Raw genomic sequence first — 25,461 nt, forward strand, 5'->3', positions numbered from 1 at the left:
TTAGTGGCAACGGTTCGGCACAGAACAAAGACTCAGTGTCTGCTCTCGCAAAAGGCTATAGGTAAAGTTGCAAGCAGATAAGAGCGCACCAGGCGCAAAAACATAGGTTTTCTTGCCCCATCAAACATGCAGAGACTCGGAGATTTTCCTCTCTCACCTTCCCCTCCCTCCACCTTCTCTCTCTCCCTCTCCCCAACCCTCCTTTGTCGGGAGTGACGGGTAGGTTGGGGTTGAGAAGCATTTGTTACGAAATCAAACCAGGTTAAAAAGCACAGACTCGTAAAGGGAGCTCCCTCTTGCAGCTCTCTTCAGGCCTTAGGAGCGGACTCCTTCTCCCTTGTTCAGAATGTCATAGGTAGGAGGGTCTGGACGGTAATTCATCTTGATTTGCCTCATTGTCCCGGAGTTTGCAAACTATAATCCTGTATAATTTCACGAACAAGCAGGTTTAGAATTAATGGGTCAATATTATTTAAAACAAAACACAGAGAGCGTGACCTTCCCCTCAACTACATATTGCTCTACAAGGCGCAGGAAGCTTCACCCTAACCTCTCAACCCCTTTGACTCGCTGAGAAACTGAAGAGCCGCGGGTATTTGAAATGGCCTTTGTTTCTTTTAATGTCTCGAAAGGATTTGGAAATCGTAATGCAATAGTACATGAAGGATCTCTCTACTTAAGGTGGAAAGATAAACGCGGAGGTCTAAATATTTTGATCAGGAGGGGAGTCCCTGTAAATTTGTTTGGGATCGATCGACTTTGATGGAGAAAAGTACACGTTAACAGGCTTTCTTACCGAATGGGATTTATTCTGGATGAGGATTTTTTAAATGATAAGAAGAATAAAAAATGGAATTAATAGAATCCCGTGGGTTTGGAGCAGCCAGAGCAAAAATCGAGGAACTTGAAAGTTTGACTTGAGTATACAAACAGTTCGCTGAGCCGGGCGCGAAGATTTTTTTGTTTTGTTTTGCTTTCCTGTGCGGTAACGAATGTCATTTATTTGTATCGCGGTCGGGTGTATCTAAGGGGGCCGAGGGGGTCCGGGTATTTAGAAGTCAATCACGGTAAAATACTTCCCGCTGTGCAGATTAGGGCAAAAAGAATCCAGACAAATTTGTATGCAGTATATTTTACTCCCATGAAATAAAACACATTTTTTCATGTTTGCTGAAAAGTAAAACAATAATATTGTACGAAATGTTATACACAGGGCAGGTTTTACAACGCAGTTTTCAGAAACAACTTTGCATCCACCAGAGGAACTATTCTAAAACTGATATTCGCACAATTTTTTTTATAATAATAATATGTTAGAAACATACAGTGTCGCATTTAGTATATACATTCCCTTGCTCGCAGGCGAAAAAAATCCTAATCGCTTCTGTGTAACATGCTTTATTTTAAAGCCTAACCTTTAAAAACACTGTTGTGATATTACTAACAACGGCTTTTATAAAATTAATTTGACATTTCGATATATATACATCCTTTCAGTCTTTTTTTAATGTTAACAATGCGAAACTTAAAAAATAACAAGCTTATAGTAACATTAAAATGTCATATCCAGTCAAACGTTTGTCCATATATATACTTATATATATATATATATAATATATATATATAGGTGGGTGGGTGTGTCCTTGTAACTGTTGGAAATACTTTTAGTGAAAGATGTCAGAAACGGAGGAAGTTCCTTTGAAAACAAAGGAGCTATTTTTTTTTCAGTGGTTTCCTTTTTCTCTCTTTACTCCTCTCCCTCTCTCTCTGTCTGTCTCTCTCTCTCTCTCCCTTTAGTGCCCATTTACTTTCTAGTATGGTTCTCAGTCTCGCAGGGAAGGGGGTTCCCCCACCCCCATTCAGTATGTTTATTTTTATTTATTTTTTTGGATTTTTTTTTTGACTTTTCACCGGTAGGTCGAGATGGCAGCCGTCCGGGTTCACACGGGCCTGTCTACCGCATACTGGCAGGCGCTCAGGTTGGACGCCGGGTTTTGGACGCTGGCATAGCCGAAGCTGGAGTGCTGCTTGGCTTTCAGTCTCAGGCTTGCCAGGCTGGAGTTACACGTGTCCCTGTAAACGTATGGAGGGGTCGGTGGGGCATAGGGGCAGGCGGGGGTGGGCACCCCCGAATTCAGCGACGGGCTGCTCAGGTTGTTCAAGTTATTCAGGCTGTTGAGGCTGGAGCCCGGGACGCCAGTCACCGCCGAGGGCACCATACTGGACGACATGCTCATGGACGAGATGGAGTTGGGCGGGGAGAACATGCTCTGCGAGGACAGGGGGTTGACGTTCATGGAGTTGAAGAAGGGGAAGCTCTTGGTGGACAGGGAGGCGGACGTGAGCCCCTTGGCGGCCCAGTTGTTGTAAGAGTAGCCCGGGTACATGTCGTCGTAGGGCTGCATGAGCCCGTTGAACTGGGGGCCGAAGCCGTTCTTGCACAGCTCGGCCTGCTGGTTGCGTTCCCGCTTTCTCCATTTGGCCCGGCGGTTCTTGAACCAGACCTGGGTTGGGGGCGAGAGGGAGGAGGGGATGGGTGGAGGGGGGGGGCAGAGGTTAGAGAGGCCCAGAGATGGCGACTGCAGGGGGGGAGACAGGGGGTCCCCCCCATCCCCCTTTTCTCCAGGATGGGTCATGGATGGAATGCACACTCAATTTCTCTCTTCTGACTACCCACGCGGATTTGGAGAGGGGTCGGGGGACAACCCGGTTGAGAACTCACCCCATCACCCCGGCACAGGGGTCTCCGGACATTTCCTAAACCTCCCCACCCTTCCCAAACGTCCTGCAGCCTCTACCCAACTCGCAGTCCCCCTCCCCTTCAGGGACCCTCCGTCCCTTTTCCCCTCTCCTTGCTCTCCAGGGACCCAAGCGTCCTGGGCTCCCGCCCGGGGGACCCCCAAAAGACCCCCCACTCGGCTACTTGTCGCCCCCAACTCCGCGGGAGCGGCCCCGGATGGACCAAATCAAAGGGCAGAGGTCGACGTCCCGACTGGTCGAACAAAGGGAGATTTGCCAATCTGGCCCAGCCCCGTCGCCCGGTTTGGACCCAACCCTCTCCCCCCGCCGGTCCTTGGCTCTCCAGGCCCCGGCTGCCGAGGCCCGCAGCCCCGGCCCCTGGTAGCCCCGGCCCCCCGCAGCTGACCCCGCCACAACCCCACTCCAATCCACAATCTGGCAGGCCCCGCCGCCGGCCTCCCACCTCCCACCGCCCGCTTTTGTGGATTGGAGGCCGGGATCCCCCAGCTGACAACAGTGATGTTTGACATTACAGATCTGCCCCGGGACGGTCCCGCTTCACCCGTCCTTTATTTATCTGCCTTTTCCATCCGTCCCCCCACCCCAGGCCTGGCCCGGCCTCCCCTTCCCCACCTTCCCTCTCCGCAGATCCGCGGCCCCGGGGCTGCTACTGCCAATTTGGGCCTCCCGCCGAGGCGGGAGAGTAAACCAGTTTCCGAGCTGGCTCAGGAGAAATCCTGCGGCTGCTTTTTCGGCCCCGTTCCCCCTCGGGCTGGCTAAACTTTGCCCGGGCTGCGGGAGTCCGTACGGGGCTCGGAGGGGAGAAGGAGGATACGGGGGTGGAGAGTTTGGGGAGGGGGACTGCCTGCCTCAAAAGCAACGCAGCAGGCGGGAACTGTTTCACAACTCGGCCCTGGACCACGCAGCCTTCTCCAGTCCTTTCCGGAGAAATTCAAAGGCCCACCACACACTCTCTCTCTTTATCTCACACACACGTATGTACAAACACACAAAAACACCCACACGCACATATGTAAACACACACACGCACGGAGCCCACCTCCCACTTCTGTTTTTAGTCTGGTGGCGGTTTTTCATTAGAATGATTTGCTAATGATTCACACTCTAATCCCTCCCCAAATGGAATTTTCAGCTTCTCCCGAAACCCCGAGACCGAGGATTTTATTTTATTGTTACAGTCCTGGCTCTCGGGCTGGGTCTGTTTTCTTTGCACAATCCACCGAGATCCCCCATTTCTCGCCGAGCAGCGGGAGCCAAAAACCTTTCAGGTGGAGGGTTCAATTCGACCTCTTTTCGCACAACCTTAAGACGGCAGATTTGGCCACAGATTCCAGGTAAGCCCCAAATGTATTATATATATTTTGGTCCCTCCCCTCCAAAAAATAAACAGGAGCACCATTTCTAAAACAGAAAAATAAATAAATCCGGGTCTGGAACTGGCAAAACTTCTTTTAAAACAATTTACGAGCAGGATATTCACCGTATACTTAGGCGTTGTTACCAGAAATCACAAAACAGGGGCGGAAAGACTTGAATGCTTGTAAAACAAACATCATCTCTCCCCGTAACTCCCCCCTTCCAAAAAGAGAGAAAAAGAAAACGCAGGGAAGGACCGAGGCAGATCTAAGGAAGTCCAAACCCTTGTGTATTTTGCAGCTTTTTTTTTTTCTTGTTAAAAGCGCTACAGGTTGCAGCCTGTTTTCAGCTCGCTCTCTGGCTGCGGAGTTTGCATCGCGTTGCTGGGGCGCAGCACAATGCAGCTCGGCAGGAGGGGAGAAGGGACACCCAGACACACACACACACACAAGTCCGCATTCACACGCACCCTTTTCCACACTACACCCGAACCCCTCTCCACGCACTACCAGATCCCGGCTCCGCCGCTTGTCAGCTGTGTGACTTTGGGCAAGTCACTTAGCTTCTCTGTGTTCCCTCATCTGTAAAATGGGGATGAAGACTGTGAGGCCCAGGTGGGACAACCTGATCGCCTTAGATCCTCCCCAGCGCTTAGAACAGTGCTTTGCACTTAGTAAGCGCTTAACAAATGCCATCATCATTACTATTCTTAAGGCGCTAGGGTACAGATGGAAAAATAGGCTCTAGCGTTTATTCCCCCCAAAAAGACACTCATTACGCACCACCCACACATATATACAGTTTCACTCCTGTTTTCTGCGCCTGCAAAGGAGGCCGAGGGGAGGTGGCGTTGGGGGTTTCTGGTTCTGGTCGCCCCCCTGCCCGTCCCCCGATCTCCCCGTGGCCTACCCGCACGCGGGCCTCGGTGAGGTTGGTCCAGACGGCGATCTCCTCCCGCGTGGACATGTCCGGGTAGCGGTTGCGTTGGAAGGTGGCCTCCAGCTCCTGCAGCTGCTGGCTGGTAAAATGGGTCCTCTGTCGCCGCTGTCGCTTCTTTTTGGACGGATCCTCGGCCCCGGCGTCCTCATTCTTTCCCTGCTGGCTCTTGTCTTTCTCTGGGAAGGGAGAAGCCGCGAGAGCCTCGTCACCGGCCCCTTCATAATAATAATTCATTCATTCAAAAGTATTTATTGAGCGCTTACTGTGTGCAGAGCACTGGGAAGTACAAGTTAGCAACATATAGAGACGGTCCCTACCCAACAACGGGCTCACAGTCTAGAAGGGGGAATGGTATCTGATGGTTTAATCATGATTTAAACCCTGTTCTAAGCGCTTCATCACTCCAGCCCCGCCGCCGTCCGGAGCCCAACCCCGGGGTGGGGGGACTGGTGGGGGGTGATGGGGGAAGCGCCTCTGGACCTGGGCCGCGGGACGAGGGTCTCGGACCTCCTTAGCCCGGGTGGAGGGACGCCCTCCCGGTGCGCGCGGGAGTGTGTGTCTGTGTGTGCGCCCGTTTGTCACTCCGGACGGGTTATTTACATGTTTATCTTAGATCGGCGGCGGATCTATTTTTATAGCACGTGCTTGCATCACAGAGATTGCGGACTCTGCAGGTACGCACACCCACACCCACACGCACAAACAGTCCCAAAGAACGTACACAAGCACACACACAGACGCACCCACTATGTCTCGGACGCCCTCTCGGATCACCCTGGGCTCCAACCCGTTTGAAAATGCTGTCCCTAGACGCGGAGGGGATCTGCCCCGCCGAGGGGTCCCCCTTTTTCTGAGTCCCCGGGGTCACCCCACAGCCCAGTCCTGGGAGCCAGAGGACGGCCCCTCCTGCATCATCATCATCATCATAATAGTAACAATCCCGCTCCTGCCTTGGAGGCCCCGCGGAAAGTGCGAGTGGGTTGGCTCCCTGGATAATCACAATCATCAGGATGGTATTTGTTAAGCGCCTACTATGGGCCGAACACTGTTCTAAGCGCTGGGTATTTGCAAGTTAGTGAGGGGTGCACGGTCGACGGAGCCCGGGGGAAAGAGGGGGACAGGGGTGGCGGTGACCTCTGACCCCTACTGGGATCTATTAGACGTTGAGCCGTGTTCCTGGGGTTCAGAGGGAGGGAGCGGGGGGACCCCCTCTCGGCCTGGCCGTGGCTTACCTGCAGCCTCGGGGCTGGAGGTGTCGGAGATGGTGTGCACCTCCAGCCGGTGTTTGGAGGAGTCCAAGGAGCGCGGTTGCCCCGGGGCCAGAGCCGAAGCCATGGCTAGTTGCGGCTGGTGGCGGGGACAGCAGGAGGAGGAGGAGGAGGAGGAGGAGAAGGAGGACGAACGCGGGGAGGAGGAAGAAAGCTTAGTCCCGGTCGTTCGGCGCTCCAAATGCGAAGCCTCTTTCGTACAGCTCATCGATCGGAGTCAGATGCGTCTCTGAGGGTTTCGGAAGAGTCCACCCGGGCCGCCCCCGCGACGGGGCAAGAGGCAAGTGTCCGAGACGCCACTCGTGTCCTTTCCCCCGCAGACACTTTCCGGGGACTCCGCACCCGGACCCTCCGGGAGGATTGGCACAGTCACCAGAGAGACACGGACATAGGGGCCGGTGAGAGGGGAGACCGGGAAGGGGGTGGGGGGCTCAGCCTAGGGGAGCAGGGGGGCCTTTTGGAGACGGTCCCAAGATCAAAGAGAGAAGGGGGAAAAAGTCACTCCTCCGGCCAAAAAAACAACAACAACAAAATCCCTTTAAGTAGCAGCAGCAGTAGCCTAATCACCCTGAGAAAGTCCGCCCGCTTGGTAGCGGCCCTGGCAGCCAAGTGTCAGGAGTGACAGGGACAGGCAGATGATATTATATCCAAATCGGCGGCGATGGCGGAGCGTTTACACAGCACGCATCCACCCCCACACCCAGGCACGCTCATCCACTCTCACTCACACTCACAGCCGCTCCCACTCATACTCCAACGCTCTGCCTCTTACACGGCGCCCAAGCGAGCAACGGACCCGAACGACTCACAGCCGCTTCCCTGTTGGCCTATAACATCTTAAAACCAGAGGCGGTCTCTGCCGGTCCCAAACGTCATCCCTCTCCTCCTCTCTTCTTCCCACCCCTCTCCTCCCCTCCCCATCCCTCCTCCGCCCCCGGCCCCGCCGACCGAGGCGAGAATGACACCGCTCCCCTCCAACCGGAGGACCGCGAACGGGAGGCGGGACGAGCCCATCATTGTCTCCACCTATCCGCGAAGCCAAGGAGGGCTAAATAATTCACTTTTCAGACCAGATCTCTTCGGGCGGGTGGAGCCTGCGAAACCGGCTCTGTCCAAACTGCGAGAGACCTGACTCTTCGGAGGCGAGAAGGGAGGGGGAGAGAGAGGTTGCAGAACCACGGATCAAATCATTTTTCCCCCCCACAGATTGCACCCCGGTCATTTTTGTAATGAAAAAAGAATCAAGACAGTTCCTTGTCGTGAAATTAAAAAAAAAAACCCTGCAAACGGTAAATCACTCCAACTTCCCGTCAGGTGAATACTGAGCAAATCTTAAAAGGCTTTGCTTTACTTAGGTGCAAGGCAAGAGTCGCGAAAGGAGGGTTTACAAATTGGCAATCTAGCAGAAAATGGAAGTGTCCAGAGGAAGTTAGCTTTATTAGAAATACTGGTCTCTGGATTCACCGAACAGTAAATAGCACATCGGATCGCGCCTCTGAATTCTCCGTTAGTATCCCAGGCCGAAAACATACAATAGAATGAAACTCAAATTCGACGTTTTCGAAACTCCCGAAAGCTTTTCTGTCCTTACGTTGAGTAGAACTCATATCCTTGACTTTCAAGTCCTTACACTAAACTCGCCCTCCCTTGGAAGTCAAGCTTTAAAACAGAATCTCTTGTTTACTTTCTTATCAATCGGGAATCAGCAGGTTAGGGTCGCTATATAAAAAATACTTTGTTTTTTTTTTCTTCCCGGACGGTTCAAACCACTCATTTCAAGGAAAATTTCCAAGACACTGGTCTTTTTTCATTTAAGAGATTCTCCTTTTTGAAATTTACAAGACAGACCGATACGGCTAAGATCGAACACCAATTTCTTTCCGGAATAAAACCCAGAATGATCCACTAGTAATATGGGGATCGGAGGAGGGAATGAAAAGGGAGAGAGATTCCCTAAGTGGTGAAGTGAAACCCGACTCAGTCACGAAGAGAAAACAAACTTCGACCTCATTTGGAGTTCCATTTGTCTCAGAAAGAACTTCCACTGCTCCCGGAGAAACTGAAAAGGATGCCAAAGGACTGCTTAAAATAGAGGCACAGATATATAATAGAGTCATTTTTGTCTTCCTTCTCTTTCCTTCCCCCGTTCCTCTCTTTCTAGGGGGCACCCACATAGCCCAAACTAATCTTGGCCCTGGATTCTGCATTGGGGATTGTTTCATTGTGAAATTGAGTTTATCGTCCCCGAGTGTGTATTTGTGTTTATCTTCGTTGAGTCAATGATTTGCAGTGTCAGTGCAAGGTGCCTATGGAAATCCTTCCTCTGGCCTTGCTCATGCCAATTGGAAACTTCATGAACAAGCTCAACCCCTTCTGTAAGCAGAAAGCAGGAAAAACTCACTACAAATTTTAAAAAGATTAAACCAGTCTGTCCAGGGGGAGGGTAGAGGGAGCAGACGGCAAATGTAACTGTAACTTACACGCTTTTTTTCTTTTGAAAAGCCGAAAACAAATCTCTGGTTACTCTACGTTTCACATTTCGAAAAAGTTTAGAGATTAAAACAGAGACCCAAATGTGTGCCTGTTTGTGTGCATGTGCGTGCGTGCGTGCGTGCACACGCGCTCATGGATTTCACACTTTTCTGGGAAATTAGTTACAAGAAGAGCTTTATAGGTGACATATCTTAAGCCAAAAAGCATTTTTCTAGATTTCTCTCCCCCTCCTCCTCTCCCTCCTCCTTTTTCTCCTCCTCCTCCTCCTCCCCCCCTTCCTCCTCCTTCTCCCTTTTCACATTTTCTCTCCTCCCCTCTCCCTCTCCATGACGGTTCCTTATTACCTGATGATCATATGCCCCTCTATATCATCTCATACGATCTTACTTATCACTAAATTATACGTATTACTTTAGCCGCCTGTTGGTAAAGAAGGTTAAATTAATTTACATTCTGCTCATTATCTGGTGTTTAAGTGACGTGTTTTATCCCTGAGATTTGGCAAAGCATCTCCCGCTCAGAACCCCACAGCGTTTCGATGGAGACAATGCTCTTATATTTGTAGTGGTTTTTAATCTGATAAGACTCTGATTTGCTTAAGTCTTTTAAATAAGGGTTTTAAATAATTCTAACCGTTTTCTTATTGAATTTTCTCTAATTCCCTCAAGATCATAAAGTATATGTGTAAAGTAAATATTTCCTCCCATCGCACTGCCAGCCGATGACCTATAACTAAGTCAATATGAATCCAGCTCTATTCTGCACAATTTGTTTACTAATCATATCCCAGTTGCTTTTTAACCTCTTTGTGTAGCTGCGGTCCCTGATACGCCTTTTCCTCCGAAGATTTCTTTAACGAACAAACTCTATCAAGGGACGAAAAATCTGCCACGCCAACTGCCTTTATCTCTTTTTCTCCCCCTTCAAGGTTAAAATCCCTGAGGTCGAGAAGTTAGACGGGAAAGGAGAGGCTATTTTAAAATTTTAGGTTGGGTGTCTACACCCGCAGATTTAAGTGGATGACCTGCATCATTCAGGGTGGGGGGGTGGTTATTGTTAATGGGGTAAAGTAGTTTATTTGGCCCCAGTGATCCATACTATCTAACTGTGGGGTAAATGAGTCTATCCTTTATCCTGCTTATGTAGCCACTGACTGAGACGGTCAAGTTCAGAATCAGCTGAATCCTTAGATTTTGGGGGAGCCGTTGCCCCTTTTCCCGAGTAACTGCAACAAAGCGCGGTCTAAAACGCGGACCTCAATTAATCGATTCCAACAAATCCTACAATTTGATCGAGTCGTTTTCAGTATGTGGGTGCGTTGGCTGGGGGCGGAGGAGAAATTAAAAGTCGGAACAGAGATCGACTTAGCCCGAAAGCCTGGGCAGGTGAATATACCTGGGTGAGCGAGGGGTAGAAATGGTTAGAAAAGAGTAGGAACCGTCTCTCTCCCCCAAGGACTCTCCCACCGTTTCCATCGCTCCGACACCAAAAGAGCCCACACTGGGGATGAAGGATTTTCCCAGTGCTAACCTCTGGTCTAGTGCAACTGGTCCTTTTTCAACCGGTAAAATGGGTGGCAGGACATTCAAGGGCCTCAGGGCCCTGCATCAACCTTTCCACCGGATCTCTAATGTAAGACACGGAATGCTCCCCCCGCCCCCTTCCTCCCACCTCTTTGAGGTCAGGCAGGCTCTGAGATTGCCTTTAATCGACTGTCGATTGCCTAAAATTCTCATTTCATGTCACCCTGGTTGACTCTACGGTGCATCACCGCCTATGCTGGTCTGGGAGTGTCCGAACAGGCGGGGCCAAGGCCTTGGAGGACTTATTTTCCCAGAAATAATGGTCTCTGCACTTGGGGGCTACTCCCTGTCTCCGCTCTGAACCCCCCCTCCCCAAAGAAAAGTCCTCTAGGCAGTGAGCTCGGTGTGGGCAGGTATTGTCACTCTTTATTGTTGTATTGTACTTTCCCAAGCGCTCAGTACAGTGCTCTACACACAGTAAGCGCTTAATAAATACTATCGAATGAATGAAAAAAACAGATCATACATATACTATAGAATGCTAGATATTTGTAAAAAGGGATTGTCACTCGGTGGAAGGCTTAATACTCTCTCTCTCCCTTTCTTTGTCCACAGCGCTCCCCGGACTACGACTTCTCTTATTCTTCCTCTAGCTCCCCTCCGTCTCCCCTCTTTTTCTCTGCCCCACTCTCTCTCTCTCCCGTCCTTCCTCCTCCTCTTCTCCTATTGTACTCTCCCAAGCGCTTAGTACAGTGCATCGCACACAGTAAGCGCTCAATAAATAGGATTAATAATAATAGTCCGCCTCTTCCCACGCACCGCCCCATTTTGCCTTTCGGGGAGGCCCGCGGGGACAGGCCGGGATGATGCGATCGGGAGGGTAGCCTAGCCTACTCTCCAGGAACCCCGGCGTCCGAGGTGCCCTGGGCGCCTCCCCCATCCCCGGAATGGCGAATCGGACTCTGTTTCGGGTCTTTCTTTTTTTTTTTTCTTTTTGACCACTGACACCTGGGATGGATTTGGCGTTACAGGCGGCGTCAGGGCCAGGTCGGGAGGAGCTGCATGGAGGCAGGGGAATTCCCCAGGTGATCGGATTGGAACCCAGACCTCCCCCCCGCCCCCCTCCATCCCCTTCCAGTCTCCCCAGAATTCCTTTAGTTTATCTGGGGGAGTTTGGAGAAATAGAGAAAGGAGGGCTAACGAAACAGGTGCGATGAGAAGGGAAAACGGCACTCCTTCAAAACTATATTGTATGCCGACGGAAACTTTCTCTCTCTCTCTCTCTCTCTCTCTCTCTCTCTCTCTCTCTCTCTCTCTCTCTCTCTTTCCTTCGCTTCCTCCACCCCTTCCAGACATGAGGGGAGCTAACATTCAGCGTTGGTTGTCATGGTGACCATAAATCACATAAATCCAAAAATACCCACCTATAATCTGAGATGAAGCTTTTATTTCCCTAGCGAAATAATATTTTAAAAGCTGTCAGCTGACAAAAAACAACCTCATTGTAGTAACGCAAGGAATATATTACTTCTAAAGGTTTAAATTAAAATGTCAACGTGTTAAAAACATGCTGGTAGAATCTTTGGCACTCTGCGTCTCAATCCTCACAATGAAGTGACTCCATTACTGCTGATCTCTGCTTTATTTTCCCCCTCTCCTGCTCTCTCTCTCTCCCTCTCTCCCTCTTTTCCTCTCCCCCCCCCCCCCCCATGCTTTCTCCCACATACATACTTTCACACTTTAATCTCGCTATGCTGGGTAAGAAAATCTATTTTTTGGTGAATTAAACTGGATATTTAGTTTCTCAGCACCTGTAACCGAGCCGCTCAGCCTAATGAATCTCGACCCAATCTTTGCTTTCCTTGTAAAGTGCGAATGATACCCCAAACCTCAAAGCGGAGGAACAGGAGAGGAACGAGGGAGGGAGAGAGAGAGAGGGAGGGAGAAGGGAAAACAGAGACAGAGGCACAAAGAGAAAAGAGTTTAGCACGGCAGAGCAGAGGTATTACTTCGCCACTTTAGACTTCATCTATTATAAGATCATTGTTTCCAGGCGCAATACTTTCTTAAACGGATAAATTGGTTCTTAGGTGAGTCTCCAGTTAGTACTGCTGCCTTTTACCTTTGGCTGTTGTCTTTCGCCTATCTTGGATTACCGGGAATTCTCCTAGATGAAGAGCCATTAATTACCCATTCAGTCAATATTAGGAAGACGACAAAGCTTTTTACATAGGATTAAGAAGACATCAGATTGTTCCATTAGTATATTCCTGCTCACGAATAAGCTTTCGTTATACATTTAGTTTTCCCTGGAGTCGGTCTAACAACTGCTGCATATATTATCATCTAGCTACGCAAAATAGCCAGCGAACAATAAGAAACTTTGAATTTGCCCCATTTTCGATAGCAGAGAAGATAGTAAGGCAAACTTTAATTGGATGCGGGTGTTGTCATATAATTTAATGCCTTTGGGGACAACCTACAATTCCATCAATTAGCAAAACATTGAAATGCACACAATGTGAGTTGGACGTGGATTTTTTTGAGACGAGAAATTGAAAATCTCCTTTCCCTCTGGCTAGTCACCAAAAGCTTGCAAGTTTATTGTTCTGTTACCAAACCCCTTCCCGCCCCCACTACCCTAATCTCTCTCCAACGCCTTCCCTTTAGCTTCCATGGCTCTGCTCTCTCTCTCTCTCTCTCTCTCTCTCTCTCTCTCTCTCTCTCTCTCTCTCTATCTATCTCTCTCTCTCTCTCTCTCTCTCTCTCTCCTCTGCTTTGTCCCTTTCTTTCAAACGCGGTCCTTCTTTCTCCCCGTATTTCCCAAGCTCATGGATACCCACGGTTTTGACGCTCCTGTTTTCCATCCAGGGCTCTGTCAAGGTCAGAACCCTTAGCGGTCTAGCCCTCCCTCTCAAGCCCCCAATCCCTGCCTCTCTCCCCCGACGGGTTCATCTAGCCGCGATTCAGTTCATTTTCAATTGATTGAGATCTTCTTGGGGCGACCCATTTGGGCGGTTGCTCTGGTTATTTTTTTTTTTTTAGAAAAGCGCAAAACCTGGTTCATAATGTAGGAACCACAGAAGATTTTCAAGGAGAAATTAAGAATCCACGGAGGGAAGTGGTTTCCCATCTCCCGGGCCGTGGAGACCCCGGCTTCGTTTGCGGGGTGAGAGATGCGCTTCAATTCTGCACGCAAAGGGAGGTGGAGAGGCCTAGCTCAGCGCCGGAGCCGGTTCTTGATTCGGGCAAAGCCAAAGAGTGGGAACTGGGTTTCCGTGGAGAAACCCCGCGTTTCTAAAAATCTAAAGCTTAACGGAACGCTATTGGAGTGGGATTCGTTAACGCCACAGCACGGAAATGGAGAGAAAAGGAGCGACTCCGAAGAGATTGTCCCTTAGGAGCGCTACAATGGCTTAAACCGGGTCGGAACCCATTCCAGGAAGGGAACCACGAACTCGCTCTTTCAACCCGCCCACGATTTCTACTGAGACACTGTCACGAATTCGAGGTGGATAGTTCGAATCCTGGGTCACACGTCTCCACGAAGGACAAGCCTATGAAAAGAAAGCTTCAGAAGGAACGGGAGAGAGACAGAGACATGGAGAGGCACAGAAGAAAACAGAGACGCAGAAAAAGATAGAGATGGAGACACCCTGGTACAGAGACCGAGAGACTCTACTGGTCTTCAAGCTGAGAATCGCCTCCCATCTCTACCCAATGTCCTAGTTCGTCTCCCCTGAGGCAATTGAACCTTGGGACATTCCCAGTGGAAAACTGGGACTTTTGAGGTTGACATTTTATCACACACACACACACACACACACACACACACACACACACACACACTGCCGAAGTGTTTGCATATCATCTGCTGGTGAGGCCCTTTCTGCAAGCCACCCACCCACGCGCGCCTCGCGTGACAAGGCAGAAGGCCAGAAGTGGCCCATCCATAGACCCAGCTGGGCTATCTCCCCCAAGCCGTGACTGAGAGCAAAATTTGGTTGTGGAACCATGGAAACCAACAGAGAGCCATCGCCTTCCCGGGTATCATATGGTACAGAACGCCGAAGATTAAAGGTTTAAACAAAATGAAAGAAATCGTGTAAATAACCTAAAGCAAGCTGGTTCCTTTTTTGCTGGTCCTAACACGATGGACAGTCCCTACCCAGCAGGATTTCTCTGGAACACGAGGCCTGTTCGGATAACCTTCCTCTCCAAATGTGTCACTGAACAAATCCCCTCTATCCACCCACCCCGCAAATCCAGTGGTTATCTAAGTTTGCCGGGTCTCTCCAAATCGCACGGCTCATTTTCACGAACGGCTGCAAGCGTGTTTGGAGAGCAATGTCCCCTCCTCTGTCCGAAGGGCACCAGGAATGTGTATGGGTCCGACGCTAATCCTGCCTCGTAAGGACTAAGAAGAAAATGACCGTGCTTTTCTCGGAGAGAAAAGCCAACGCGGGCTGGTTTCATCTGGTCCTTGTAGACATCACCACTCTGAACCCTTAGCATTGCTCATATCGGTGGGCTCCCATTGTCAGGGCAGGTGGTCTGCCCTTTGAAACCATTTGAGGGTTAACTAAAAGGGGAAGAGGCTTGGGGTGGGGGGTGGGGGCGATGACTTTGCTGTCCTCTAAACCCAAAGAGAGGAGGGAAGGAAATTTTCCAGATCCTACGTTTATCCAAGGATTATTGGACGGAGAACCAGCGCTCCCCAGAATTGTGAGTAATTGCTCATTCCGCAGATGTAGTGGATTCCAAGCTTTTGCGAAAACCCTTCATGGAGAATGTTCTCTGCTCTTGATTTGTAACCATGTTCCAAACACACTCTGGTCTAATAATTTATTTTTATGGCCGATTATCAAACAGAAGAAGAATCGAACCCAATCTTAATGACAAGAAATCGCCCGATGTTATCTTTGTATTGGCCCTATTTAACCCGATGGGTTAATCCCGAGCGCTTTACAAGTAAGTGTTTAACTCGGCGATCAGGGATGCTGGCAACATTGTTGCAGTTTAATGTCCCTTATTCGGCTTGTTTAGAGACGTTTCGTTAAACAAAACGGTGCTGGCCTCGAATTCAATGAATCCCGAAATGTAAGGCGTTTGTTTTCTGCTTGGAATACGATCTATTTGCTCTGCTGCACCTCTCTCCTTCTCCTCCATCCTACATTAGAACCCCCCACTGATATTTAAAATCAAGAAGGCGGGTCTTCCCTTCCCCACAGCACCTGTATATATGTATATGTGTTTGTACATATTTATTACTCTATTTATTTATTTTACTTGTACATATCTATTCTATTTATTTTATTTTGTTAGTATGTTTGGTTTTGTTCTCTGTCTCCCCCTTTTAGACTGTGAGCCCACTGTTGGGTAGGGACTGTCTCTATATGTTGCCAATTTGTACTTCCCAAGCGTTTAGTACAGTGCTCTGCACATAGTAAGCGCTCAATAAATACGATTGATGATGATTGATGATGACTAGGGGGGTTCCGAAACTCTAGTGACCCTGAGCCACCTCGGTCTTGTTTATTACGGCATCTGGGACTTTCAGAGAATAGAAGATCCTCCGAGAGGATTTTTCACTTGTACCAGTGCTGACTCTGTTGTACGAAACTCCATGAAGCGCTTAGTACAGTGCTCTGCTAAACAAATACTAACGATTGATTGACTCATTCATTCATTCAATCGTATTTATTGAGCGCCCACTGTGTGCGGAGCCCTGTACCATTCATTCATTTATTCATTCGATCGCATTTATTGAGCGCTTACTGTGTGCAGAGCACTGTACTAAGCGCTTGGGAAGTACAAGTCGGCAAGCGCTTGGAAAGTACAATTCGGTAACAGGGACAATCCCTACCTAACAATGGGCTCACAGTCTTTAATAATAATGGCACTTGTTAAGCGCTTACTATATGCAAAGCACTGTTCTAAGTGCTTGGGGGAGACAAGGTAATCAGGTTGTCCCACATGGGGCTCACAGTCTTAATCCCCATTTTACAGATGAGGGAGCTGAGGCCCAGGGAAATTAAGTGACTTGCCCAAAGTCACTTGGGAGCCCGGACTTGGGAGTCAGAGGACTTGCGTTCTAATCTCGTCTCCGCCACTTGTCTGCTGTGTGACTGTGGGCAAGCCACTTCACTTCTCTGGGCCTCAGTTACCTCATCTGTAAAATGGGGACGAAGACTGCGAGCCACACTTGGGACAACCCGATTACCTTGTATCTACCCTGGCGCTTAGAACAGTGCTTTGTTATTATTATCATTATTATTAAAGCAAGTGGCTTCAAGAGAAGCAGCGTGGCTCAGTGGAAAGAGCCCGGGCTTGGGAGCCAGAGGTCATGGTTTCTAATCCCGACTCTGCCACTTGTCAGCTGTGTGACTTTGGGCAAGTCACTTAACTTCTCTGAGCCTCAGTTACCTCATCTGTAAAATGGGGATTAAACTGTGAGCCCCTCGTGTGACAACCTGATCACCCTTGTAACATCCCCAGCACTTAGAACAGTGCTTTGCACATAGTAAGTGCTTAACAAATACTATTATTATTATTATTATTATTCAAGACGGGTCTGTCCTGCCCGGACGCGATTCGCTCTGCTGCCGGCCTATCGTCTATAGCTTTTATCCACCCCAGCGTCTAGTCCATGTTTGGTACATAGTAAGCGCTTAACAAAAACCATCATCATTACAGGCCCTGGTTCCCCACCCGGTTAATACCACCGGCGCGCCCCACCCTCTCACTCCCTATTATTTTTCTGAAAGCGCCATTCACGTGGGAAGGGACATTTTTTTATGGGGAGGGGCGACGGTTCCTTTTCTGCCGGGACCCTTGAATCATCAATCGTATTTATTGAGCGCTTACTATGTGCAGAGCACTGTACTAAGCGCTTGGGAAGTACAAATTGGCAACATATAGAGACAGCCCCTACCCAACAGTGGGCTTGAATCAGAAAGAAATCAGAAAGCTCTTGGGGTCACTGCGTGATTTAGCGGCAAAACCCTGGGCTTGGGAGTCAGAGATCGTGGGTTCTAATCCCAGCTCCGCCACTTGTCAGCTGTGGGACTTTGGGCAAGTCACTTCACTTCTCTGGGCCTCAGTTCCCTCATCTGTAAAATGGGAATGAAGACTGCGAGCCTCACGTGGGACAACCTGATTACCTTGGATCTTTCCCAGCGCTTAGAACAGTGCTTGGCACGTGGTAAGCGGTTAACAAATACTATTACTATTATTATGATGATGACTATTATTATTATTATTAAGAGAAGCAGCGTGGCTCGGTGGAGAGAGCACGGGCTTTGGAGTCACTTGGTCATGGGTTCAAATGCCGGCTCCGCCAATTGTCAGCTGTGTGAGTTTGGGCAACTCATTTCACTTCTCTGGGCCTCAGTTCCCTCATCTGTACAATGGGGATTAAGACTGTGAGCCCCCTGTGGGACAACCTGATCACCTGGTATCTTCCTCAGCGCTTAGAACAGTGCTTTGCACACAGTAAGTACTTAATAAATGCCATTATTATTATTATTCTTTGGGCCTCAGTTCCCTCATCTGTACAATGGGGATTAAGACTGTGAGCCCCCTGTGGGACAACCTAAGTAACCCAAGTAACCTAAGCGCTTAGTACAGTGCTCTGCACACAGTAAGCGCTCAATAAATACGATTGAATGAATGAATGAACCTGATCACCTGGTAACCTCCTCAGCGCTTAGAACAGTGCTTTGCACCTAGTAGGCGCTTAATAAATGCCATTATTATTATTCTTCTTCTCTGGGCCTCAGTTCCCTCGTCTGTAAAATGGGGATGAAGACTGCGAGCCTCACGTGGGACAACCTGATGACCTGGGATCTTCCCCAGCGCTCAGAGCAGTGCTTGGCCCATGGTAAGCGCTTAACAGAGACTATTACTATGATGATGATGATGATTGATGAGGAGGAGGAGGAGCCCGAGGGAGCGCCGGCCGGTCGGGCAGGGTGCGGTGTAGCCTGCAGGGCGAAAGAGGGCGCTGCGGGATCACTTTTCCGCGTTAAGCCAATTTTCCGCAGGGCTGGGAAGTCGGGGTTGGGAGAGGCCAGGGCAGGGCAGGGGACCACGGAGGAGGAGGACGGTGGGCGAAGAGAGAGGCCTGCCGGCGTCGGGGGAGGACGGCTGCTTTGGGAGGGGGATGGTTGCCAGGCAACCGTTCCCAGACCCCCCGCGTTATAGGGAGAGGGATCCCCACCGAGGGGACGTTCTCCAGGCAGGCGGACGGAGGATGGGCGGGGCCGTCGGACGGATGGGCGGGGCTTACGGATGATGGACGGGGCCGACGGACCAATGGGAGGGGCGGGTGGACGGATGGGCGGGGCTGACGGATGATGGACGGGGCCGACGGACCAATGGGAGGGGCGGGTGGACGGGTGGGCGGGGCTGGCGGATGATGGATTATCCATCCATCCATCAATCAATCGCATTTATTGAGCACTTACTGTGTGCAGAGCGCTGTACTAAGCGCTTGGGAAGTCCAAGTTGGCAACATATAGAGACAGGCCCTACCCACCAGTGGGCTCACATCCATCCATGGATTATAATAATAATAATTATAATTGGCATTTGTAAAGCGCTTACTGTGTGCGAAGCACCGTTCTGAGCGCTGGGGGAGGATACAGGGTGATCAGGTTGGCCCACGTGGGGCTCCCAGTCTTCATCCCCATTTTACAGATGAGGGAACTGAGGCCCAGAGAATCAATCAATCAATCAATCAATCGTATTTATTGAGCGCTTACTATGCGCAGAGCACTGTACTAAGCGCTTGGGAAGTACAAATTGGCATCACATAGAGACAGTCCCTACCCAACAGTGGGCTCACAGTCTAACAGGGGGAGACAGAGAACAGAACCAAACATACCAACAAAATAAAATAAGTAGGATAGAAATGTACAAGTAAAATAAATAAATAAATAAATAGAGTAATAAATATGTACAACCATATATACCTATATACAGAGAAGTTAAGTGACTTGCCCAAGATCACACAGCAGACGTGTGGTGGAGTCGGGATTATGGATTATGTTGCCAATTTGTACTTCCCAAGCGCTTAGTACAGTGCTCTGCACACGGTAAGCGCTCAATGAATACGATCGAATGAATGAATGAATGAATGAATGAATGAATGATGGACGGGGCTGACGGACGAATGGGAAGGGCGGACGGATGATGCTCGGGGCCCCCATTTAGACTGTGAGCCCACTGTTGGGTAGGGACTGTATCTATATGTTGCCAATTTGTACTACCCAAGCGCTTAGTACAGTGCTCTGCACATAGTAAGCGCTCAATAAATACGATTGATGATGATGATGAATGGGAGGGCGGACGGGTGATGGGCGAGGCTGTCGGACCAATGGGAGGGGCGGACGGATGGGTGGGCGGGGCTGACGGATGATGGACGGGGCGGTCGGACGAATGGGAGGGGCGGACGGATGATGGATGGGTCTGACGGACGAATGGGAGGGCTGGGGGATGACGGGCGGGGCCGTCGGATGAGTGGGCGGGGCGGACGGATGATGGACGGGGCGGTCGGTCGAATGGGAGGGGCGGGCGGATGATGGACGGGTCTGACGGACGAATGGGAGGGCTGGGAAATGACGGACGGGGCCGTCGGATGAGTGGGCGGGGCGGACGGATGATGGACGGGGCGGTCGGACGAATGAGAGGGGTGGACGGATGATGGACGGGGATGACGGACGAATGGGAGGGCTGGGGGATGACGGGAGGGGCCGTCGGACGAGTGGGCGGGACGGACGGATGATGGACGGGGCCGACGGACGAATGGGAGGGGAGGACAGATGATGGATGCGGTTGACGGACGAATGGGAAGAGAGGACGAATGATGGACGGGGCCGATGGACGAATGGGAGGGGCGGACGGATGATGGACGGGGCTGACGGATGAATGGGAGGCGTGGATGGATGGTTGGGCGGGGCTGAAGGATGATGGACGGGGTCGACGGACGAATGGGAGGGGCGGAAGGATGATGGACGGGGATGACGGACCGATGGGAGGGCTGGGGGATGACGGGCGGGGCCGTCGGACGAGTGGGCGGGGCGGACGGATAATGGACGGGGCGGTCGGACGAATGGGAGGGCTTGGGGAAGACGGACGGGGCCGTCGGACGAACGGGCGGGTCTGGCGGACGATGGACGGGGCGGACGGACGGTGGACGGGGCGTCCGCCCAACGGGCGTGTCCTGCGGGCCGGGCCCTACCCTTGGCGCTGGGCCGCTGCCGGGCGAACAGCTTGCCGGTGGCCGCTTCGTTCCGGCTGTCGGGGGACTCGCTGACCTCGCTGACCTTTCTGATTTCGGAGGCTTTGGAGAAAAGGCATTCGACGGCGGGGACCTGCAGGTGCCCGGGCACACACACACACACACACACACACACACACACACACACACAAAGGCCCAGCCCCTCTCGGGGGCCAAGAGCCCGCGCTTGGGACCCAGAGGTCGTGGGTTCTAATCCTGCCCCGCCCCTTAACGATGGCATTTATTAAGCGCTTACTATGTGCCAAGCACTGTTCTAAGCACCGGGGCTGTTACAAGCTGATCAGGTTGTCCCATGCGGGACTCACAGTCTTCATCCCCATTGTACAGATGAGGGAACTGAGGCCCAGAGAAGTGAAGTGACTGGCCCAAAGTCACCCAGCTGACAAGTGGCGGAGCCAGGATTTGAACCCACGACCCCCGACTCCAAAGCCCAGGATCTTTCCACTGAGCCACGCTGCTTCTCCACTTGGCAGCTGGGTGACTTCGGGCCAGTCACTTCACTTCTCGGGGCCTCAGTGACCTCATCTGGAAAGTGGGGATGAAGGCTGTGAGCCCCCCGGGGGGACAACCTGCTCACCTTGTATTTCCCCCAGCGCTTAGAACAGGGCTTGGCACGTAGTAGGCGCTTAACAAATACCATTATTATTATTATTAGTACTCCAGCGCTTAGAACAGGGCTTGGCACATAGTAAGCGCTTAACAAATGTCATTATTATTATTATTACTCCAGCGCTTAGAACAGTGTTTGGCACATAGTAAGTGCTTAACCAATACCATTATTATTATTATTGTTATTACTCCAGCGCCTAGAACAGGGCTTGGCACATAGTAAGCACTTAACAAATATCATTATTATTATTATTCCAGCACTTAGAACAGTGTTTGGCACATAGTAAGCACTTAACAAATACCATTATATTTATTATTATTATTACTCCAGCGCTTAGAACAGGGCTTGGCACATAGTAAGCACTTAACAAATATTATTATTATCATTATTATTATTACTCCAGCGCTTAGAACAGGGCTTGGCACATAGTAAGCACTTAACAAATATTATTATTATCATTATTATTATTACTCCAGTGCTTAGAACCGTGTTTGGCACATAGTGAGTGCTTAACAAATACTATTATTATTATTCTTATTATTACTCCAGCACTTGGAACAGTGCTTGGCACATAGTAAGTGCTTAGCAAATACCATCATTATTATTATTATTACTATTATTATCATTACTCCAGCACTTAGAACAGTGCTTGGCACATAATAAGCACTTACCAAACACCATTATTATTATTATTATTATTATTATCATTACTCCAGTACTAGAACAGTGTTTGGCACATAGTAAGCACTTAACAAATACCATTATTATTATTATTACTCCAATGCTTAAAACATAGTAAGCACTTAACAAATACCATCATCACCTTTATTATTGTTATTATTATTATTATTATTATTCTTATATCATAAGATGGCAGGACCAACCCCCTCCACCCACCCAGGCCAGGGCTGGGGTATCCTCCAAATAGCTCACTCCTCTGCTTCCCCCTAAATCTTTTCAGTGTATTGCTTTAGAATTTGAAGCTACGAGTGCAATGGTTTAATTCACATAGAATATTTTACCCCCTTCCTTCTCTTTCTGCCCGGAGGAACAGTTTGCTAGGATGCCACCCACTTCCTGAGATGGGAGGAATAATAGGGCCTGGGCCTGGCTCAATAATAATAATAATAATAATAATGGCATTTGTTGAGCACTTACTATGTGCCAGGTACTGTTCTAAGTGCTGGGAAAGGTACAAGATAATCAGGTTGGACACAACCCTAGGGTTCACAGTCTTAATCCCCATTTTACAGGTGAGGTAACTGAGGCCCAGAGAATGATAATAATAATGATGATGGCATTTGTTAAGCGCTTACTATGTGCAAAGCACTGTTCTAAGCGCTGGGGAGGATACACGGTGATCAGGTTGTCCCATGTCCACAGTCTTAATCCCCATTTTACAGATGAGGTAACTGAGGCCCAGAGAAGCGAGGTGACTTGCCCAAAGTCACACAGCTGACAGTTTGAACCCATGACTTCTGACTCCCGAGACGGGCTCTTTCCACTGAGCCACGCTGCTTCTCAGTGAAGTGACTCGCCCAATATCACACAGCAGACCAGTGGCAGAGTGAGGATTAGAACCCATGACCTTCTGGCTCTCAGGCCTATGCTCTAGCCACTAGGCCACGGTGACTCTGTCTGGGCTTCCCCCCACCCCTCCCAACACCTCCAGTCGGGCCCGGGGACCTCCAGGCTCCAAATGGGCCCTCTTACCTAATTGCACACACGCCGACACAAGTTTGCGGCAGTTGGTCTCCATCACCCGTTATCTGCAAAAGAGGGGGAAACGGGGGTTTGAGGTTGGAAGGCAAGGAGGGATGAGGGATGGGGTAGGGAGTGGCCCAAGGCTCTGACAAGGCTGGTCCAACCCCTCCGAGAAGCCCCTGGAATTTGGACGTCTCATCTCACCCACCCACACGGCCCTAATCTGGCCAGTGAGGGTCAATCAATCAATCAATTGTATTTATTGAGCGCTTACTGTGTGCAGAGCACTGTACTAAGCACTTGGGAAGTACAAGTACAAGTACCCAACAGTGGGCTAACAGGAAGCCAATAGTCCTGACTCCGGGATGCTAAATGTTTAGCTGTAGGTATGTGCTTCTGTGTATATGGTTGTGCATGTGTATGTGTCTGGATTTGTGTGGATAATAATAATAATGATGTCATTTGTTAAGCACTTACTATGTGCCAAGAACTGTTCTAAGCGCTGGGGGGGCTGGTGGTAAAGGTAGTCAAGTTGTCCCATGTGAGGCTCACACTTTTAATCCCTATTTTACAGACGAGGTAACTGAGGCACAGAGAAGTTAAGTGACTTGCCCAAAGTCACATAGTTGACAAGGGGTGACGCCGGGATTAGAACCCATGACCTCTGACTCTCAAGCTCATGCTTTTTTCACTGAGCCACTTTGGATGTGCATGTGGGTGTGCGTGTCTGTGTCTGGATGTGTGTCTGTGGTGGAGTGGGTGTGGATGTGCATGTGTATGTGTGTGTCTGGATATGTGTCTGTGGTTGTGTGTGTATATGTGCGTGGATGTGTCTGGATGAGTGTCTGTGGTGGCGTGGGTGAATATGTACATGTGTATGTGCATGTGTGTGGTTGTGTGGGTGTGGATGTATATGTGCGTGTGTATGTCTGGATGTGTGTGGCTGCGTGGGTGTGTCTGGACATGTGTCTGTGGTAGCGTGTGTATGTGCGTGGATATGTCTGGATGTGTGTCTGTGGTTGCGTGTGTGTGGATGTGCATGTTGTGTGTGCGTGGAAGTGTGTCTGGTTGCGTGTGGATGTGCGTGGATGTGTGTCTGGTTGCGTGTGTGTGGATGTGACTGTGGGTGCGGGGGGTCGGTGAAGAGATGGAGAGAGGGGAGGAAGATTGAAGAACCTTCGAGTGATTTAGCTAACCGTCGGAAAACATTTCCTCTGGGTTTTTTGTTTTGTTGTTGGTTTGTTTTTTTTGAAGGGCCCCGCATTTCCCCGGCCGGCAATCCCGGGCAGCGAAGCCTGCCGATTCCGACGCTCCAGCAGCGTGCTGGCCTCGGCCCTTTAATCCACCCGAATTCACTTTTCCATATTTAGCAATGCCTTACCCCGGAGATCCTCACCCCGTCTCCCAGCCATTTATTTATCTTGAAGAATAATTTAAGACCCCGGGGGCAGGGGGTGGGAGGCCTTGGAAACTGGGGCAATTGCTCCCGGAGGGAGGGTGTTCGTTGTCTGGGGAGAGCAGGCGAGGACCCTCGATAGAGAGCCACGTCCCACCCCCTCTCCCTCCTCTTTCCTCCCTCCCATCCCCCGCCCCCTCCTTCTCTCCTGGAAACCCAGGGTTTTCCCCAATCCCCATCCACCTCTCCGAGAGCGGCCTGAAAGGCCAAGGTTTCCAACTCCTCGTCGCTCCCGCCGGGCTGGGGGCGGGGAGGGCCTTCTTTAGGAACAACAGTAAACACCACCACCACCACCACAATGAAAAAGGGATTTTTAAAATAGGAGAAAGAATGGAGCGATGGCTCTCTGTCCCTAGCAGCCGAGGAGAACCGCCCTCTCCCCATCCCTTGGGGACGAGGGGGGATACCCTGAGTCCTGGATCTGCGACTCCTTCGCATGCAGATCCGGAGTTGGGGGTCGGGGGGAGAGGGGCTAGAGCACAAACCGAACGAACCTGGATCTTCATGGTGGGAAGGGGCTGCAGTGGGGAAGAAGAGAAGGTCGTCGGGCCCTTGAAATTGGGCTGCTGCCGCTGGGACTAATTTCCCAGGGTCTCCACCTCCCCCCTCTTTCTCTCTCCCCTTTGGAGCTGAGTTGACGGGACAGAAGGCCTGAGAAGTGTGAGTGTGTATGTAAGTGTGTGTGTGTGTGTGTCTGTGTCTGTGTAAATGAGGCGTGGGGGAGGTGGAGACACAGTCACCAGTCCGAGAACCCTGGCCCTGCAGGGTTTTGCAGAGAGTGGCTGCCCTCCCTTGGCTAGCCGGCTTGCCCAGGAGCACATTTTGGCCGCCCCAGGTTTAGTGATTCTGCAGTAAAATCGCGGGATTAGTTCCTGATTGAGATGTCTGTTCGGGAGATATTACAAAATTCATTATCACAGCTCTCTACTAACTCGATATGAAGTAACACAGATGGGATTTTATTAGTCCAGACTTCAAATGTTTACTTATGATAATTTCAGGGGAAATTTGCATGTCATCATCATTTCAGTAATCTGTTTTGCTTTTTT

At 50.2% G+C, this 25,461-nt stretch overlaps 1 protein-coding gene across 1 annotated transcript; it reads right to left on the minus strand.

Moving 5' to 3' along the window:
* Positions 1-1,909: 1,909 nt before the first annotated feature.
* PITX2 (paired like homeodomain 2) lies at positions 1,910-24,796 on the minus strand. Its single transcript, XM_038755042.1, has 4 exons — positions 24,596-24,796; positions 20,583-20,715; positions 5,026-5,231; positions 1,910-2,504 (listed from the first exon to the last, which is right to left on the minus strand). Exons 1-4 carry the CDS (start codon positions 24,794-24,796, stop codon positions 1,941-1,943), a joined length of 1,104 nt encoding a protein of 367 aa, XP_038610970.1. The 3' UTR covers positions 1,910-1,940.
* Positions 24,797-25,461: the final 665 nt, after the last annotated feature.

The sequence above is a fragment of the Tachyglossus aculeatus genome, chromosome 12, assembly GCF_015852505.1.
Source record: "Tachyglossus aculeatus isolate mTacAcu1 chromosome 12, mTacAcu1.pri, whole genome shotgun sequence".
In the NCBI taxonomy this organism is placed as follows: domain Eukaryota; kingdom Metazoa; phylum Chordata; class Mammalia; order Monotremata; family Tachyglossidae; genus Tachyglossus; species Tachyglossus aculeatus.